The sequence below is a fragment of the Rattus rattus genome, chromosome 5, assembly GCF_011064425.1.
Source record: "Rattus rattus isolate New Zealand chromosome 5, Rrattus_CSIRO_v1, whole genome shotgun sequence".
Classification (NCBI taxonomy): Eukaryota; Metazoa; Chordata; class Mammalia; order Rodentia; family Muridae; genus Rattus; species Rattus rattus.
In genome coordinates this window covers 107,571,148-107,588,939 of record NC_046158.1, presented here as the reverse complement: position 1 = coordinate 107,588,939, position 17,792 = coordinate 107,571,148, and the positions used below count along the sequence as shown (strand labels likewise).

The window sequence follows — 17,792 nt, the reverse complement described above, 5'->3', positions numbered from 1 at the left end:
CTGAGTGGTAAGTAGTGTGTACCACTCCATTCCCAGCTTCTGTGTAAATTACAGTCCATGCCCTGGCTTCATTGGGAGCAGAGGAATGAGGTTAGGGTTAGAAAGCCCAATACACAAGTGCTCCTCAAGGCATTTCTGCCGAGTTCAACAGGGGCATGTGTCTCTCTTCTGGCAACTTCATCCCCAATGTCTAGTATCGTTAAGGATTACAATTGAGGGCCATGGGAAGGAAATGACAACAGGAAATTGCTGGGCTGAGAAAGATTCACACGAGCGTTTCATTTTGAGATTTCTCTGCTTTGGGAAATTGATATTAATATCACATGATAAGAAAACTAAGGTGAGGGCTGATGAAATGGCTCAGTGGTTAAGAACACTGGCTCTCCCAGAGGTCCTGAATTCAACTCCTAGCCCCAACATGGACGCTCAAAACTATTTCTGGAGTGCCATGGGATGCAATGCCCTCGTTTGGTGTGCAGATATATGTGCACACAAAATATAAACATGTAAATAAATCTTTAAAAACTATAAAACCAAGCCGAATCTAGATTATCTGATGCATGCTAATTACTGGCTTCCTTGGGAACAAAAATGTGCAGTTCCCACAATCTACAGATCCTTGGGCGAGTGTTAGTCCTTACACACAGCACACAGATCTCACCTGTGCAGACATTCTCATGGCCTTTCACTGATCTGTTTTTGCAGCCCTTACCCAGGGCTGTTACTTGGTTCTGGAACTCGGAAACTCACATACAAAGGGACGGGACCCCAACCCAGGACTCCACTCGGACACTGCCTTGCAGTCCTGAGTTTTGTCTTAGCCTCGGGAGCTCCTTTGAGTCTAACTCACTCTCAGTAGCCAGCAGCTTAGACTGGGCAAGCAATGTCTGGTTCTGTTTTGGAGAAACATCAGTCAATCTGCAAGACTCCAATTTTGCACAGAACCTTGAGCTTTGCTTGTTTGTTCACATGGGCTTTGAGAAATTCAGTCCCTAAGGACTTAACATCATTTCCTTTTCTGTGTTGCAGTGCAGGACTCTTCTCTTTTGTTTACCTCACATCTTAGAAGCAAGCACTAAGTGACTTATAGAGAATAGAGGCAGTACCATCCTGAAATTATTTAATTATTTTCCTTTCATGTCTAATACTTTATGGGAATATAAATATAACTTTGTGCGATGTGATATATATATATATATATATATATAAAACCGTGTGTGTGTGTGTGTGTGTGTGTGTGTGTTTATGTATGATAAGAAAGTCCTTGCTATATAGTCTGAGTTGGCCTCAAACTCTTGACCTTCTTGCATAAGCACACCTCACTATGCCCATCTTAAATATGGCTTTGAAAGATATCATAAGGGCCAGGAAACCACAGGAAGATGATATCCAGAAGCAATCCACGACCAGATTATGATGGTAATTATCTGTCTGTGGTACTTAGGATGTTACCAGGGTCTGTGTGCATGGTAGGCAAGTTCTCCACCACTGAGGTACCTCAGCTCTGATTATTATATTTGAGAGATCACGTTGGTTGCTGTCTAAGCAGTGAAAGAGGACCCCTGGGGGAGGGAGATGAAAGTTCTGCACAGAACATTGTACTTATGTCATGATGTCATCATGATGGGAATGCAGTTCTGGATTTCTGTGATCTGTCAGTATCAGCAATGAGAAAAGAAGATGGAAATTCTGGGGTTCTCTCCTTTTTTTTTTTTCTTTTCTTTTCTTTTCTTTTTTTCGGAGCTGGGGACCAAACCCAGGGCCTTGTTCTTGCTAGGCAAGCGCTCTACCACTGAGCTAAATCCCCAACCCCTGGTTCTCTCCTTTTTTAAAAAGATTACTTGTGTGTGTGTGTGTGTGTGTGTGTGTGTGTGTGTGTGTGTGTGTGTGAGTTTTTGCCTTAATATATGTCTGTGTGCTGAATGTGTGCGTTGTTCATACAAGCCAGAAGAGAGTGTCAGAGCCCCTGAAACTGGAGTTATAGACTGTTGTGAGCTACCATGTGGGTGCTGGGAATTGAACCCAGGTTCCTTGGGAGAGCAGTCAGTGCTCTTAATTGCTGAGACATCTCTCCAGCCCTCTCTTGTTTTGTTTAATCAGACTCTTGGAACGTAGTCCTGCCTGCCTTGACACTCACTCTATAGACTAGGCTGACCTCACTCACAGAGATTGGCTTGCCTGCCTTGACACTCACTCTATAGACTAGGCTGATCTCAAACTCACAGAGATTGGCTTGCCCCTGTTGGGATTAGAAGTGTGTGCTCTCATTCCCAGTGAGGAGGAGAACTCTCAATGCTGAAGGGTACCTGCCGGCCGACAGGATCCTGTGCGTGAATGAACAGCCATATCAGAGGGGGAAGGACGGATCTTCATGCCATGGAGGGCCACTGTGGACAGCTAGCTGGTAGGGAAGGGCTGAGGGTGCCAGAGAGACCTTAGGGAGCTCAGCTAAGGAGATGTCCCATAGGAGTTGATTAACACGCCCCAGAGAGTGGCATCCTGGGTAGCAGGAAGCAAGACTGACAGTCTGGTCACTCCATGGTAGCAATGAAATTGCTCTCAGAGGTGACTCTGGGGGTTAGAGTAGAGAGTAGGGGCCAAGGGGCTCTGTGACATCTGTCTGCCTATCCTTTTCTGTTTCTCCTTCCTTCCCTGCGTCCTTCCCCCTCTCACTTAGCTCTTCCTTAGCTCTTTGTTTTACAGTAGTGGACACTGAGCTTATGGCTCTGTGTAGGGCAGGCAAACACTTAGCACTGAGCTACACTCCCAACTGGCATTGCCACGGTCCAGACAGTTAGCTTAAAGCAGCCAAAGAGAAGCACACACAAGGAGCGCACTCATCCCAGCCATGCTTGGACTCTGAGACACTCATCCAGTGAGTGTGTGTCTGTAAGTTTGTGTGTGTGAGTGTGTCTGTGTGTGTTTGTGTCGAGTATGTATGTGCAAGTGAGTGTGTGTGTGTGTCTATGAATGTGCGTGTGTCTATGAGTATATGTGTTTGTGTGTCTGTGAGTATGTATGTGCGAGTGAGTGTGAATGTGTGTCTATGAATATGTGTGTTTGTGTATCTGAATGTGTATGTGTCTGTGAGTGTGTGTGTCTATGAGTATGTGTGTTTGTGTATCTGAACGTGTGTATGTCTGTGAGTGTGTATTTGTGGCTGTATATGTGTTTGTGTCTGAATCTGTGTATGTGTGAGTGTGTTTTTGTGTCTGCGTGTGTCAGTCTGTATGTGAGTGTGTGTTTGTGTGTAAGTATGTGAGTGTGTGTGTTTGTGCATATGAATGAGTATGTGTATGAGTGTGAGTTTGTGTGTCAAGTACAGAAGTTTCTTTCTGGGTGCTGTTGCTTGTCGGCATCCACACGAGGGGTAAAGCCTGCTCCGCTAACCTGCTAACCACATCACATCTGTCAGCCCAGGGCATGCAGAAGTCAGGAACATGGGGACGGCAGCCTGTCTGCAACCACCTGGGTCCCCAGCCAGAGGGCGGGAGCTGACTCTACCAGCTAAAAGTGTTCTCAGACAACACCAGCTCAGCGGTCTCTTGTTTTAGTTTGAAGTAAAACTTAAAAACCACAATGTGACACAGCTTGGAACTCACTTAGGTCGTTGGTAATGTCAGTCTCTGCTAGCGCAAGGGGAACAGCGGTGAAAGAAACCACCATAAAACTTCCTGGACAGTGTGGCTGCACAGCCAGGCTTCCTCATTTCCCAAAGCCAACGTTTCATTACCACAGCCCTTTCCAAAATGACCGTGAAACCTGAAGGCTAATTTAATCAAGGCCTTAAGATATTTTCAAGAGATTTGCAGCCTTTGTTTCTGTTTGGTCTCAAATATCTTCAACCACAAAGCAGGCTGTGGCTGGGAACAAAACAATCTTCCTTGTGCTCGGCTTGGAGTCTAAGCCATAGATGTACCTAGGAGGTTGTGTACAAAGTGACCTGGCCCCATGTGCTGAACGGGGCAGCAGAGACAGAGAATGGGGCTGAGGGTCTCGCATAGCACCAGCATCTCACAGGCTGTTCCATGACAGAGCTAACTCAGACCAACATTTTTATAATGTTCTTGTTAAATATGATGAGAATATCCCATCCTTGGAGGAGACTCACCAAAGGGAGTGTAAGTCACAAATGAAGGCCGCACTGCACATCATCGTCTTGAAAAGCTCAGCATAGAGCTTGGGGAGACCGGACTAAAGCTGAAGCTATGAAGATGCCCCAGTTGATAAAGCACTTGCCTACAGGCATGAGGACCAGGATTTGGATCCTCAGCAGATATCTAGAAGCCAGGTAGTTCAAGTGGCTGGGCTATGCTTCCAGCCATCCGAATGTGAAGACAGGAGATATTCAGGGGCGAGCTAGCTAACCAGACAAACCAAATCCATGAGGTCTAGGTTCAGCAAGAAACCTTGTCTCAGCAAATAAAAGTGGAGATCTACTGAGCAGGACACTTGAAACCAATCTCCAGCCTTCAGATAAACACACACGCATGATACATACATACACACACGTGTGTACCCCTCCCCCCCCACACATAAATATACTGTGATGGTTACTGTTTTCAACTTGTTAGAATCTATAATCAGGGAGATGGGCCTATGAGCATGGCTGTGAAAGATTGTCTTGATTACCTTAAATATATGGGATGATTCATCTTAATCGTGGGCGGGACCATTCCCTAGGCAGGGGATCCTTGGCTGGATGAGAAAGGGGGCTGAAAGGCAGCAAGAATTCCTTACTCTGTTCCTTATTGTGTTTGTGATGTGACCAGCTGTGTCACAGCTTTGACTTCCCTGACATCAGGAAAAGCACCTTGGACTTGGAGCTGGAATAAACCCTCCTCCACTTCAGTCGAGACACCACAGTTCTCTGAGAACATCACTACGTGACTCGTGATACAAGGTACAGAAAGTCAAGCCTGGGTCACACATGTGGATCATTATTGGACAGGGCCCGTCCTGGGTCTCTTCCCCATGATGCACTGAGGACTGAGAGAGGGCTTTGTTGGTTGCGTGTGCTCTGTGACGGGAGATAGGAAAACTCACAGCTGGTGGAGCACAGATCTTCCAGGGAACGTTTTTAAACACACACTTTCTAGACCCGCTTTGTACCAACACTGCCGCACCCTCTGACACAGGGATAAGCATTGTCAGGATATTTCCCAAGCAATCCCCAGGGCCAGTTTGTCCTCAAAGGCACTGGTGCAGATTCCTGTTTCCCAATAAGTGCGATCAGCCCTTTTATATACCATTTGAAATGCTATACAGAAAAGGGATTACTGGGTTCAAGCGAGTAAGGATGAAGGATCCCAGTACCTCATAGACTACAAAGTGAACCTTTTTACTGGCACCATCTACTTCCTAGTGATGCTTCTGCTGTTGTTTGGAAACACACGCTGGTACCTTGCCTTGACTGGTGGAGACTGAGACCTGTGGAATGAGTGAGCCACAGAGAGCTTACAGAAGCTGGACATACACTTGCACCTGCATTAGGAATGTCTGCTGGCCGAGGCTTCTGCAAGAGGCGTTCTCTGCACGGCCTCTCTTGGCTAACAGCAGACCCCACTTGCACAAGCCAGCACTGTGTTTCCTGGGTCATTTCACAGCCAGATAGCTGCCCACTGGAGAAAGCCCAGTGACGTGGGGGATGTGCACTTACAGATCATCCAGGCAGTCCTCGGGCTGCTTCAGCCTGTGGCCGTGGAGAAGGTAATCGTACATCTCATGGTTCTGGACTCCAGGGTAGGGAGTCATTCCCCGTGTTGCTATTTCCCACATGGTCACGCCAAAAGCCCACTGAGAACAAAGCCACAAGAAGTTAGGACAAAAGTCTTTCCACAAAGGCTGAATGGACTTTTTCATAGGGAAAGGTCATTTCCTTAAAGCCCTGATGATGAAGCACAAAGCTGGTAATTCTGTCTGAGGCCCACTGTTCTCCTGACACAGCAATCCATGGGGTTGAAGCCCCAGAGTTAACCATTCTGACTAAAGCTGTTTTGGGAAACTTGGCTAAAGGCAGACGGAGCCTCATCCCATATCAACACTGCTTACTTAGTGTGCTGTCTGCCCTTACTGTGGAGTATTTTCTCTTCCCAAGTTTGGATCAAGGGTAGGATTATACAGCATCTTTTACATAGCATATGAGTTCCAAGGGCTACTGAATGAACTCGTTCACTTTCATGTGTATCTTAGTTATGGGCAGTAAGTAATTTGAAGCAAAGACACCTGGGAATCTCTGAAGGTCATATGCAAATCAAATGTGAGCACTTTACCATAACATACTAGTTGCTTGAATTAAAAAGTCTATGTAAAGTGAATTAATTAATTAATTAATTAATGGAAAAAAGTGAAAGCCGAGTATAATGTAATACATTTGTGATCCCAGCTACAGGGGAGGCCGAAGCATGAGGACTGGGAGCTCAAGGGTTTTCTTGTTGACACAGACCGGTCCTCAGAAATAAAAGGTAGAGAGGACTAGAGAGATGGCTCAGTGGTTAAGACACTGACTGATCTTCCGGAGGACCCAGGCTGGATTTCCAACACTCACATGGTCACTCACAACCATCTCTAATTCCAGTTCCAGGGGATCTGACACTCTTCTGGCCTCCCTTGGCACTAGGTACATCAGGGCGAACAGACATACATGTGGGCCAAACACTCATTAACATAAAAATAAATAAAAAGTAAAAGGGGCGGGAGAGATGACTCAGTGGTTTAAGGGCACTTTCTGCTCTTGAAGAGGACCCAAGTTTGGTTCCTAGCATCCATTTTGGCTCACAGTCAGTCGCCTGTGATTGGCTCAGGCTGCAGGGGGTCTGATGCCTGTGGCCCCTGAGAGCAGCTGCATCTATGTGCACATATCCACATACAGATCACGTACCTATACGTGATTAAAATAAAGTTGTCTTAAAAGTAAAGAAGAGGTTGTGAACGTCGCTAGTGTAGCATGTGTGAGGTCCCAGGGCCAACCCCAGAACAACAAAAGGCGAAGGAACGAGTGAATAAATGAAATAAAAGCGTGGTCTGAGCATGCTCCCAGCCCTCAGTTTTATCAGAGCGTAATTCGCTACATCGCCAGGCTCAGTCGTTTCTCTCAGTGTGTCCTGTCTGGCACGTCAAAGCTGTGTACGTACCACGTCACTCTTGCTTGTGTAGACTCGGTCTGCCAGGCTCTCTATGGCGATCCACTTCACAGGCATTTTGGCAATGCGGCCTTGGCGGTAATAATCACCACTGTAAATCTTCTTAGAGAGGCCAAAGTCTGCCACGCAGACAGTCATGTCATCCCGCAACCTGCGAAGGGGAAATTCTGGTCCTCAGTAACCTTGGGAGCAGAGCGCTTAATCCTATGCCTGTATAAGATGCAGCTCGGAATGGATGAAATGTGACTAAGGAAGACATGGGGAGACTGTGGATGTGAATCAGTGGTGAAATGCTTGGCTAGGACGCACGAAGCTCTTGGTTCGATTCCCCAGCACAGCATAAATGGGAATGGTGGTGAATACTTCTAACTCCAGCACTTGGGAGGTGGAGGCAGGTGGAGCAGAAGTTCGAGGTCATCCTCAGCTGCTCATTAAGTTTAAGACCAGCCTAGGATACAGGGCATTTTTATAGAAGGAGGATCGGGGAGGGAAAGAGTAAGAAGGAAAAGGGAAGGAAGGAGAAGGAAGAAGAGGAAAAGGGAAAGGAAGAAGGAGAAAAAGGAAGAGGGAAAGAAGAAGTTAGAGGAGAAGGAGGAGGAGAAGAAGGAAGGAGGAGGAGAAGGGGGAGGAGGAGGAGGAGGAGAAGGGGGAGGAGGAGGAGGAGGAGGAAGAGGAGAAGAAATGGAGCCCATGAGCCGTAAGCTTGGGATAGGAAGTTGTTTTGAGGTCGAAGACACAGCAAATAGCAGGGAGAAGATGTGACTGTGCCCCCACCACTCTGGCCTGTGTGGGGCTACTCTAACAAAGGCACCCAGGCAGTGTGGAGGCAAGGGCGTGGGGGATGGGAAGAGTTGTGGCAGAGCAGAGTGGAAGGAACAGCAGCTCCCTTAGTCCTTCCATGGATTGCATCGCCATTGCCATCCTGTCTGGGAGCAGCATCAGACCTGTGGACCAAGCAAGGCGGTGTGGAGGCATAGGGGGAGTGAAGTCTGGGAGAAGTGGGACGCACTCCTCAAAAGACGGTGCTGAGGGATTGCTGGCTAATGTGGACAGCTGTCAGAGGAAGGAACTGGAGAATTAAAGGGAAATAGATTGTCACAGTCCACACCAGTAAAGCAGGTCCTAGACAAGAAGGAAAGGAAGAGAAAGAAGACAGAGAGGAGAGAGGAAAGGAGAGGGGAGAAGAGGCAGGTGTCTGAGATATCCTTGTCTGCCTGACAATAACCCCTATTCTTTCTTTCATTCCTTTTTTGTTTTTAAAAGACAGGGTCTCACGTAGCCCAGGTTGGCCTGGAACTTGCCGTGCAGCTGAGGATAGTTCTGAACTGTGGATCCTTCTGCCTCTGTCTCGTGAGTGTTGGGGGTAAAGGTGTGTACACGCAAAAGACCCACATTCTTAGTTCAGGACAACCAGACAGGCAGTCTTCCTGCCTGGTAGGAAAACCATGAAGGAAATGTAAAAAGAAAAATTCATGACTCTGTATCCGCAGTCAGAAAACAGTAACAAACCCCAAATCCTGGGGGGTTTAAAGACTAAATTAAAGGGGGAGGGGGAGAAGGAGCTATGGTGGAGAAGAATGAGTAGCCAACTTTACGGTCAAACCTCTGACTAAGACAAACACATACATACGGGTCACCCCTCTTCTCACAACAGGCAAGCTAATCAAGGAACAGTTAAAATGTTTGCAGATTTACAGCAAGTGGTTCTGTCAAAGCAGGTAAAGAAATGGAAAAAATCCCAGACCAAAGTAAATTCTTATTATTCATCATCTGCAGTGGAAGGAAAGCTTCTAGACATTTAAGGTACTAAACGTTATCACAAGGGTTGGGTAGGTAAGAACACAAGTTCCTGGAAAGAAACTACGCCTCCCATTGAACCTTCCAGAAGGCTGATTGTCTGGTTAGAAGTTCAATGATCGAGGAGGAACCATTGGAATGCCGCAGGGCAGAGTCTAAGTATAATATATCTTGAGTTATCTTTAGCTCAGTTAACTGCTGGTCTCTGCCCTCCTCTGTCTGTCCAGTGATGAAACCACTCTGGATGCACTGATTTAGCAGACCAACCAAGGCCAAGAAAGTCGTCATCTGGCATCTGAGGCCGAGAGCAGAAGTTTCTCCACTGTAACCTACCTACTTGATGTTTCCACTAATGTATTTGAAAGTGTGTTGATTTATGATTTTCTTTGTTATGTTAATATAGAAACATGAAAACAGTTACCACTCTGGAATATATGACCTTGAGATCGTGGAATCTGTATTCTCAGGCCATGGTCTCTCTAGAACACACTATTCCTTACCTTCCTTGAGGAGAGAGCTGTGTGTTGACAAAGGCATTGGGAGACAGTCTTCGGGACTTCTATTGTTGTTGTTCAAGTTATACTATGGTTAGCTGACCTCCACATTATTGTGGGTTCAAAGATAGCTGACAGCAAAAGACCCCAAAGATCACGCCTAGCACCCCTAGCCTAGTGACAAGGAGGAAGCAGGCTAATCATAAGGGAGCATGGATGCTAACCAGACTCTTAGAGGCAGAGACAGAAAACCCCCAAGGAAGAACCAGAGTGATAGAAACTCCATTCAAAGCAAGGCACTCTGCCCCACCCCAGGCCAGATGCCCTCCGTAACCTAATAGCAGGTCACTCCCACCCTGTGAAGTCTAAGGACCCTGCCTCCCCAGACAGCCCAGGTTCTTACATGCAATTCCGAGCAGCTAAATCCCTGTGGAGAAAATTCCTGCTGCTCAGATACTCCATTCCCTGGGCAATGTCCACCATGAACTTCAGCAGCGTCTGCGGGGGGATGGACTAAGGGGAGGAAACAAGAAAAAACATTAATGCTTTAGAAGGAAAAGCTGGCAAGTTACTCTCAGCCAAGGGGAAAACAGTGCTGTATTTACTTCTATTTTATGTGCATGAGCACTTTGCCTGCAGGTATGTCTGTATTTATTTCTATTTTATGTGCATAAGCACTTTGCCTGCATGTATGTCTGTACACCATGTGTGTGCCTAGCATCGGAGAAGGCCAGAACAGGGTATCAGAAGCCTGGGCCCTATCACAGTGTCGTAAGCCACCATGTAGGGATCAAGCCTGGGTCCTCTGCAAGAGCAGGCAGTGTGCTCTTAGCTGTCGGCCATCCCTGCAGCCCTGAAGTGCTGTGCTTATTTCTTAAGCCGTAGCGGTGTCACAGAGAGACAGTTCTTTCCTTTCTTTATCATTAATGCATTTTTTTTAAAAGACAGACTCTTTGTTTGAGACGAGGTCTTCCTACGCAGCTCAGACTAGACTACAACTCAAGATCCTCCTGCCTCAGTTTCCCCAGTGCTGGGATGACAGACATGAGCCACCACACCTGGCTTAGAAATAAAGCAGAAAACTGTGGGCTGGGAATGCAGTTCAGTGGGAGAGGACTCATGTAGCACACACACAACCCTGTAACCCTGGGTTTAATCCCCAGTATCATCAGCCCCCCCCCAACACACACACACACACGGAGGGGGGGAGGGAGGAAGGAGAGAGAGAGAGAGAGAGAGAGAGAGAGAGAGAGAGGAGAGAGAGAGAGAGAGAGAGTCAGTCTTCCAGGCATTTAGAATTGTTTGTAAGAATGATAATAATCTAATGCCATTCCACAGTGTGGCACTGAAGAAAGTCTGACCACAACGTTCCTGGCAATCATGACTCATGAGTGGTCTGTTCATGGCCACATGGCCCCCACTACCACCCCTCCACATGACATTGGATTTGTCACGGCTCATTCTCCAAGCACTATACGTTTTCCAAAATGGGGTTCACAAGGGCGCTGTGTTTGGTTTTGTTTTTTCCCTTGGTACTGGGGATGGAACTCAGGGCCTGTGTTAGACAAGTCTCTACCAGCCATAAGCTCAAGCACTCTCTTTTAATGACATAACTCCCAACTGCGATACATGCCAATTACATATGAAACCACAATGCCACAATTATCCTCACCCTAAAGTAACAGAGTCACAGAGAAAGGTTAACGAGTCAAACCTGGAAGTTTTGTCTCTTCTCTGTGTATTGAGTTTTCCAGATGCTAGTTTCCAGGAAATAGCAAATCCTATTGTCATTAGTAAGTAGGAGATACTACTAATTTGTGATGGTTTTTTCTGTAATAATTACATTATTCTTGGAACCTATGACTAAAAGTTATTTAAAAGATAATTGCAGAGCACAGTTTTTAAGTGAGTCGGGTTGGCCACTGGTGTCTCCACAGAGATTTCTGTCCTAGTGAGAACAACCTGAAGGCGAGACAAACAGCCCAGTCTCAGCTACGATAGAAGAAAAACATTCAGGAGCAAATTTCACAAGACGTATATAACTCATGTTCTGAAAACAATACACAGCGGTGACGAAAAATTGAAAAATCCAAATATAAGAAGAATTTATCTTCCACATACGGCTTAGAAAATTTTATATCATGATGCCAATACTGCTCAGCCTTTATAATCAATATCGACTCTGCTCCAGTGCCAGTGCAGCAGGGCTCTGCTTCTTTGTAAAATGTAACAAGTTAGTTCTAAAATTCCACGGGAAATCCAGGGAACTCAGAATATCCTCAACCTGAAGACGAACATAGCTAAAAGTCTTAGACTTGCTAAAGACACTCTAATTAGAGCGGCCAAGTAAGAGGGCAGGTGTGTACACAGCCACTGATGAAATAGAATCGGCAGTCGAGCGCTGCAGAGATGGCTCAGTGGGAACCGTGTGTGTGAGGGGTACAGGGTGAACACTTAGGTTTGAATCCCCAGGGCCCATATAAGACCAGGTAAGATAGCAGCGGCTGAAGTCTGGGCGCTCAGAAAGGAGGGCCCTGAGACAGGAGGATCACCGGAAGCTCTCAAGACAGCTAGCCTGTGGCCCTCAACAGAGAACAAGAGATCCTGCCTTAAACGAAGTGAAGGGTTGGGATGGGCACCCGAGGACATCTTGTGCCACCACACCTCTGGGGACAGCAGGAGTGTGCCACCACGTCTGGTGTTTGCAGGAGTGGAGGCAGAAGCCAGGGTTCCAAATGCTTCCAACAAGTACTCTACCTGCTGTGGCTCTAGCCCTCACCCCGAGAATCTTGGAGGGGAATGCATCAGATGGACCTGTTCCTGATTGTGTTAAAATATTTTGCATTACTTGGAGGTCTTAGTCACCATCCTCACAATCAACTCTCACTGTAGCTTTCTCTTTCCTCTCTTGGAACACTTAAACTTTTTTTTTTTTTTAATTACATTTAATTATTTTGGGGCCTATGTATTCTTTCACATGGTCCCTGGGGAGCAAACTCAGATCTTAGGCTCAGTGGCAGGCATCTTTGTTTACTGAGCTCTCCCTACCCCCTTCTCAACACCTTAACTGGGAGAACTGTGTAGTGTCTCGATAAAGTTATTGCAAAGAACGTGCTGTTCTAAGAAAAGAGATAGGGGAGGGGTGTGGATACAGACAGACACAGTGGGTGGAGAAAAATAGACCCAGGAGAGGTAAAGGACTGGCTTCTCCCCTTTGTCTCTGGATGCTAGCACAGGACACTTAGAGCAGCCGCCTTATGCCATGTGTAGCACTGCGTGCAGTACCGCGTGCAGTACGGGCACGGACGGAAAGTCCAAGGGCGAGGTGATGCCAGGCACCTTATGCTGCAGCCAGAACACATCCCCTGAGGAGCAATGTGACCTCTGACTGTATCCCGGGCTGCCCTCCTGCTTATGATCCCCCTGCTTCAGTCTCCTCAGTGGTTGGGATCACAGGCCTGGGACACCAGACCCCACTCTCTATCTTCTTTTTGAAGGTGATGTTGAGTTGTTTTTGGTTTGACATGCTAGTAAAGTCAAGTTCCTTCCTACAGATCCAAGGGCAACTGCAGGGTGCCTTAGTACCCCTGTCCATCCTCCTCTGCTGTGGCTCCTCCCTGTCCGTCCTCCCTGCTGTGGCTCCTCCCTGTCCATCCTCCCTGCTGTGGCTCCTCCCTGTCCATCCTCACTGCTGTAGCTCCTCCCTGTCCATCCTCCCTGCTGTGGCTCCTCCCTGTCCATCCTCACTGCTGTAGCTCCTCCCTGTCCATCCTCCCTGCTGTGGCTCCTCCCTGTCCGTCCTCACTGCTGTGGCTCCTCCCTGTCCGTCCTCCCTGCTGTGGCTCCTCCCTGTCCGTCCTCACTGCTGTGGCTCCTCCCTGTCCGTCCGTCCTCCCTGCTGTGGCTCCTCCCTGTCCATCCTCCCTGCTGTGGCTCCTCCCTGTCCATCCTCCTCTGCTGTGGCTCCTCCCCTGTCCGTCCTCCCCTGCTGTGGCTCCTCCCCTGTCCGTCCTCCCTGCTGTGGCTCCTCCCTGTCCATCCTCCCTGCTGTGGCTCCTCCCTGTCCCTCCTCACTGCAGTGGCTCCTCCCTCTCCGTCCTCCTCTGCTGTGGCTCCTCCCCTGTCCATCCTCCTGCTGTAGCTCCTCCCTGTCCATCCTCCCTGCTGTGGCTCCTCCCTGTCCGTCCTCCCTGCTGTGGCTCCTCCCTGTCCGTCCTCCCTGCTGTGGCTCCTCCCTGTCCCTCCTCCCTGCTGTGGCTCCTCCCTGTCCATCCTCCTCTGCTGTGGCTCCTCCCTGTCCGTCCTCCCTGCTGTGGCTCCTCCCTGTCCGTCCTCCCTGCTGTGGCTCCTCCCTGTCCATCCTCCCTGCTGTGGCTCCTCCCTGTCCATCCTCCTCTGCTGTGGCTCCTCCCTGTCCGTCCTCCTCTGCTGTGGCTCCTCCCTGTCCATCCTCCTCTGCTGTGGCTCCTCCCTGTCCGTCCTCCTCTGCTGTGGCTCCTCCCTGTCCATCCTCCCCTGCTGTGGCTCCTCCCTCTCCATCCTCCTCTGCTGTGGCTCCTCCCTGTCCATCCTCACTGCTGTGGCTCCTCCCTGTCCGTCCTCCCTGCTGCGGCTCCTCCCTGTCCATCCTCCCTGCTGTGGCTCCTCCCTGTCCATCCTCCTCTGCTGTGGCTCCTCCCTGTCCGTCCTCCTCTGCTGTAGCTCCTCCCTGTCCATCCTCACTGCTGTAGCTCCTCCCTGTCCTTCCTTCCCTGCTGTGGTTCCTCCCTGTCCATCCTCACTGCTGTAGCTCCTCCCTGTCCGTCCTCCTCTGCTGTGGCTCCTCCCTGTCCGTCCTCACTGTTGCAGCTCCTCCCTGTCCATCCTCCTTGCTGTAGTTCTTCCCTATTGATCCTCCCTTGCTTTGCTTTTGCCCCAAGGTCCCTACAATTGTTTTTGGAGAAAACCTGAGGTTCCTACCATGCATGTGCTCTCCGATCTTTTGCTTCCTTCTCTCTCGTTTTTATTCCTGCCACTGGCACCATGGACTATTCAAGCTTCTCCAGTCAGAATTCCTCCCTTCTCCAAATGCCTATGTCATCCCAGCTGCATCCTCTGTGAGAGCTGAGGTTGGTGCTGATCATCTGCCTGTCTGCCTTGCCCACTCCAGGGACACTGTCTCTGCTGAGGACAGTGACACTTGGAGCCAGAACCCAGGCCCTGTTCAGAAGTTCACTGACAAGCCCGGAGACTTAATCTTAGGTTGGAACAAAAGGTCTTTATGCCCAGGGAACTGACTGCACAGAAAGCTGCCTGAATAAAAGCTCCGTGTCCCAGCTACTCCATGAACACTGTGTCTCCCATCTTTATCTCGGGCTACAGAATATCAAGATGGAAAAATACACTCCTTTTACATCTCTGCAACACTGGGGAGTCATTCTCTACCACCGAGGACGCCCTGATACTTCTGCAAGTGGAAATGATGAGTCAAGAAAATACTGCGTGCTTGCTTGCCTTACTTGTTATTTTGTTTAAAAGGACAAAAGATTATAGCAGAACCTTTGCCAGCTGAAGTAGAACTATTGAAGTACACGTTAGGGGTGGGGTGGGGAAGAAAGGAGCAGGGGAGGGTGAGTTAATAGACCTGCAGTGCACAGCCGGACACGGTTTTGATAGAGGTGCGAAAGCAATTTAGCAGATTAAAGGTAGCCATCTCATAAATGATGACCAATCATATGCAAAACCAACCGATCAAAAGATCCTCAGGGTCAGGATGTAGCTTAGCTGGCAGAGTGCTTATAAAGCACACCAAGTCCTGGGTTCACTCCCCAGCGCCAGAGAAGCAGGGCATAGTGGCACACACCTGTCACTCAGAACTCCAGAGCTAGAGACAGAGACACGAAGATCAGAAGCCTAAAGGCCATCCTTAGCTATACAGTGAGTTAGGAGCCAGCCTGGGCTACACGAAATCCTGGCCAACAAAATGATGATGATGATGATGGTGGTGGTGGTGGTGGTGGTGGTGGTGGTGATAAACCGAAGAAGCCTTAAACTAAATTTCAGACCTCCTATAAAAACCGACTCAAAATGGACTGAGTACTCAAATATGTCCTATTAAAACTCAACATTTTGTTGGAAAGCAGCAGGAAAAAGGCAATTTAAACAAGGGGATAGTAAAGAGTTCTCAGGCACGATTGCCAAAGCATGAAACATAAAAAGAAAACTTAAACCACTTGTCTTTAGTTACATTCCCCAGAGCTCTGCTGTTGGTGGCAGCTAAGGGGACAGAGGCAGCTGTGTTAGAGGATGCTCAGGTATCAACTGATGGGTCCAGTGCTTTCCTACAACCTGCATTTTTTTTTGGCAGGAATGACTGGGGACATTGTTGGCCCACAGTAAATTCTGTCTGAATCTAGGGTGATTCCTGACAGCGTCAGCCCCGTATTTTCCCCTTTTGGGTGCCCTGCAGTAAGCTACCACCTTAGATAGGGAAGTGACCTGATGGAAAGGGATAGGGACCAGGTTGAGCATGCCATGGACACAGATGACAGCTCCTGCTCATAGGCTCCAGTCGCTCTGCCTAAGGGGAACATGAGGGAGGGGCAATGCAGTGCTCGCTTCATAAGGAGGCCGACAGCCATGTCTCCAGCGTAGGGTCCCCAAATACAATATTTGAAGTCCACAGTAAAAACTGACCAAAAAGAGACAAGACTTTACATTTATGCTCCTAAATCTCTGAGGTGACCCACCATGGGCTCTCAGGCTATCACCTGAATTGCCAGGGCTGTGTAGTTCTCACGGCGTAAGCCAACGCAAGGAGTAACAGGGTGCAAGAATTTCTGGGTCCTCACCTCGCCATATCCCCTGCCACCCATCTTAATAAGGGTCATAGAAGATATAGTCACAAGTGAATATCTCACACTTCAAAGGCTCAAACCCATGACTCCAACATGGGCTCTGAAAATGTACCTTAGGAGATCTGGGTATGACAAGCGTAAGGTTGTCATTCCTGCATTAAGGAGCTAGCCTGGGCTAATAATATAAACTTATCTCAAATGAACAAAACAGGACTCCTTAGGAGAGCTGCCTTTACCAGCCCGTGGTGAGTAAACACTCCATAGATGGCAGGCAAGGAGACTTTGGACCAAGATTGTGGGACCAGCTGGTGTCTTTCCACCATAAGCAAGGCCTCACTCGTAGGCCTGCCATAGAGAGGATGGAGACCATAGTTTAACCCCTGAGTGCATAATGAACTCTGAACAAAGGCCAGTGTCCTTCTCTGCATTTTCAGGGACACTGGGGTTTTCCCAGTTGTCATAAAAGTTTCAGAAACAGTTGAGAGGCCACACAAACAGCCTGTTACCTTTGGTACTGATTCTATCCGGGAATATAGCAGGAAGGTGTGGAGGTCTCCGTATTTCATGAAGGGTAAAATCACCATGGGCTTCGGGATGCCTTGAGAGCTCAGTTCTATACACACGCCTGAAATTGAAAACAGGACCAGTTACAAAGAGCCCTTGTTAGGTATGAACACATAAAACCCTGGAGGCCCACTGGCCAATTGAAGCCATGTGCTAACAGGCCAAGAGGTGAAAAACAAAAGGCTTGGGACTCTCACAGTGGATTCTAGGATATGCAACACTTGCCAGCTATATAACCTCTCTCTCTCTCTCCCTCCCTCTCTCTCTCTCTCTCTCTCTCTCTCTCTCTCTCTCTCTCTCTCTCTCCCCCTCTTCTCCCTCTCCCTCTCTCCCTCCCCCATTCATTCCTTTCTTTCTTCTCTCTCTCTTTCTTTCTTTCTTTCTTTCTTTCTTTCTTTCTTTCTTTCTTTCTTTCTTTCTTTCTATCTTTCAGGCTAGTGTTTGTTCTCATAAATCAACCTGTCACAAGAACAGACAAGAAGTCAAGGATTCTGCATTCTGTTTTTGTTAGATTGAATGACTGAGGGGTGGAGACCTCAGAGAACCTGAGGATAAATTAGCTAAGTACATCTATGAAAAAAGCTTACTGCAACCAGATGTTTAACGTTATTAAAACACTTTTGAGGGCCTATTGGCTAAACCTCTCTTTCTAAACTTTCGGTGATTGAAGTTGCAATGTGTTAGCATGGAATTCTAGAAGGAGCCTGTCACCCAGTGCTAGGCTTGCAAAGTGTAATGTGTCAAGCAAAGTTGGCTGTCTCTCTTAGTCTGCTAAAGCCACTAACTTCAAACGATAGCTATTTCTTTGACACGAGATTTTACCCAAACCTTAGCTTTCAGACCTCTTTGCTGCATTAACCATATAGAATCTTGAAAGGTTGCTAAAAATTTTATTATGGATTAAGGCAGAAGGCAGGGAAGAAAGAGGTCACCATTTCCAGACCGTTTATCTCAGGATA

At 48.0% G+C, this 17,792-nt stretch overlaps 1 protein-coding gene across 1 annotated transcript in view; it reads right to left on the bottom strand.

Annotated features, from left to right (window-relative positions):
* Mertk (MER proto-oncogene, tyrosine kinase) overlaps window positions 1-17,792 on the bottom strand; it is a 74,491-nt gene that overhangs the window by 3,180 nt on the left and 53,519 nt on the right. The window contains exons 14-17 of the mRNA XM_032902600.1: window positions 16,776-16,894; window positions 9,837-9,946; window positions 7,134-7,293; window positions 5,660-5,796 (exon numbers count right to left, since the gene is read on the bottom strand). Of these exons, the coding sequence (XP_032758491.1) occupies window positions 5,660-5,796; window positions 7,134-7,293; window positions 9,837-9,946; window positions 16,776-16,894 (526 nt within the window). The remainder of the gene's footprint in view (window positions 1-5,659; window positions 5,797-7,133; window positions 7,294-9,836; window positions 9,947-16,775; window positions 16,895-17,792) is intronic.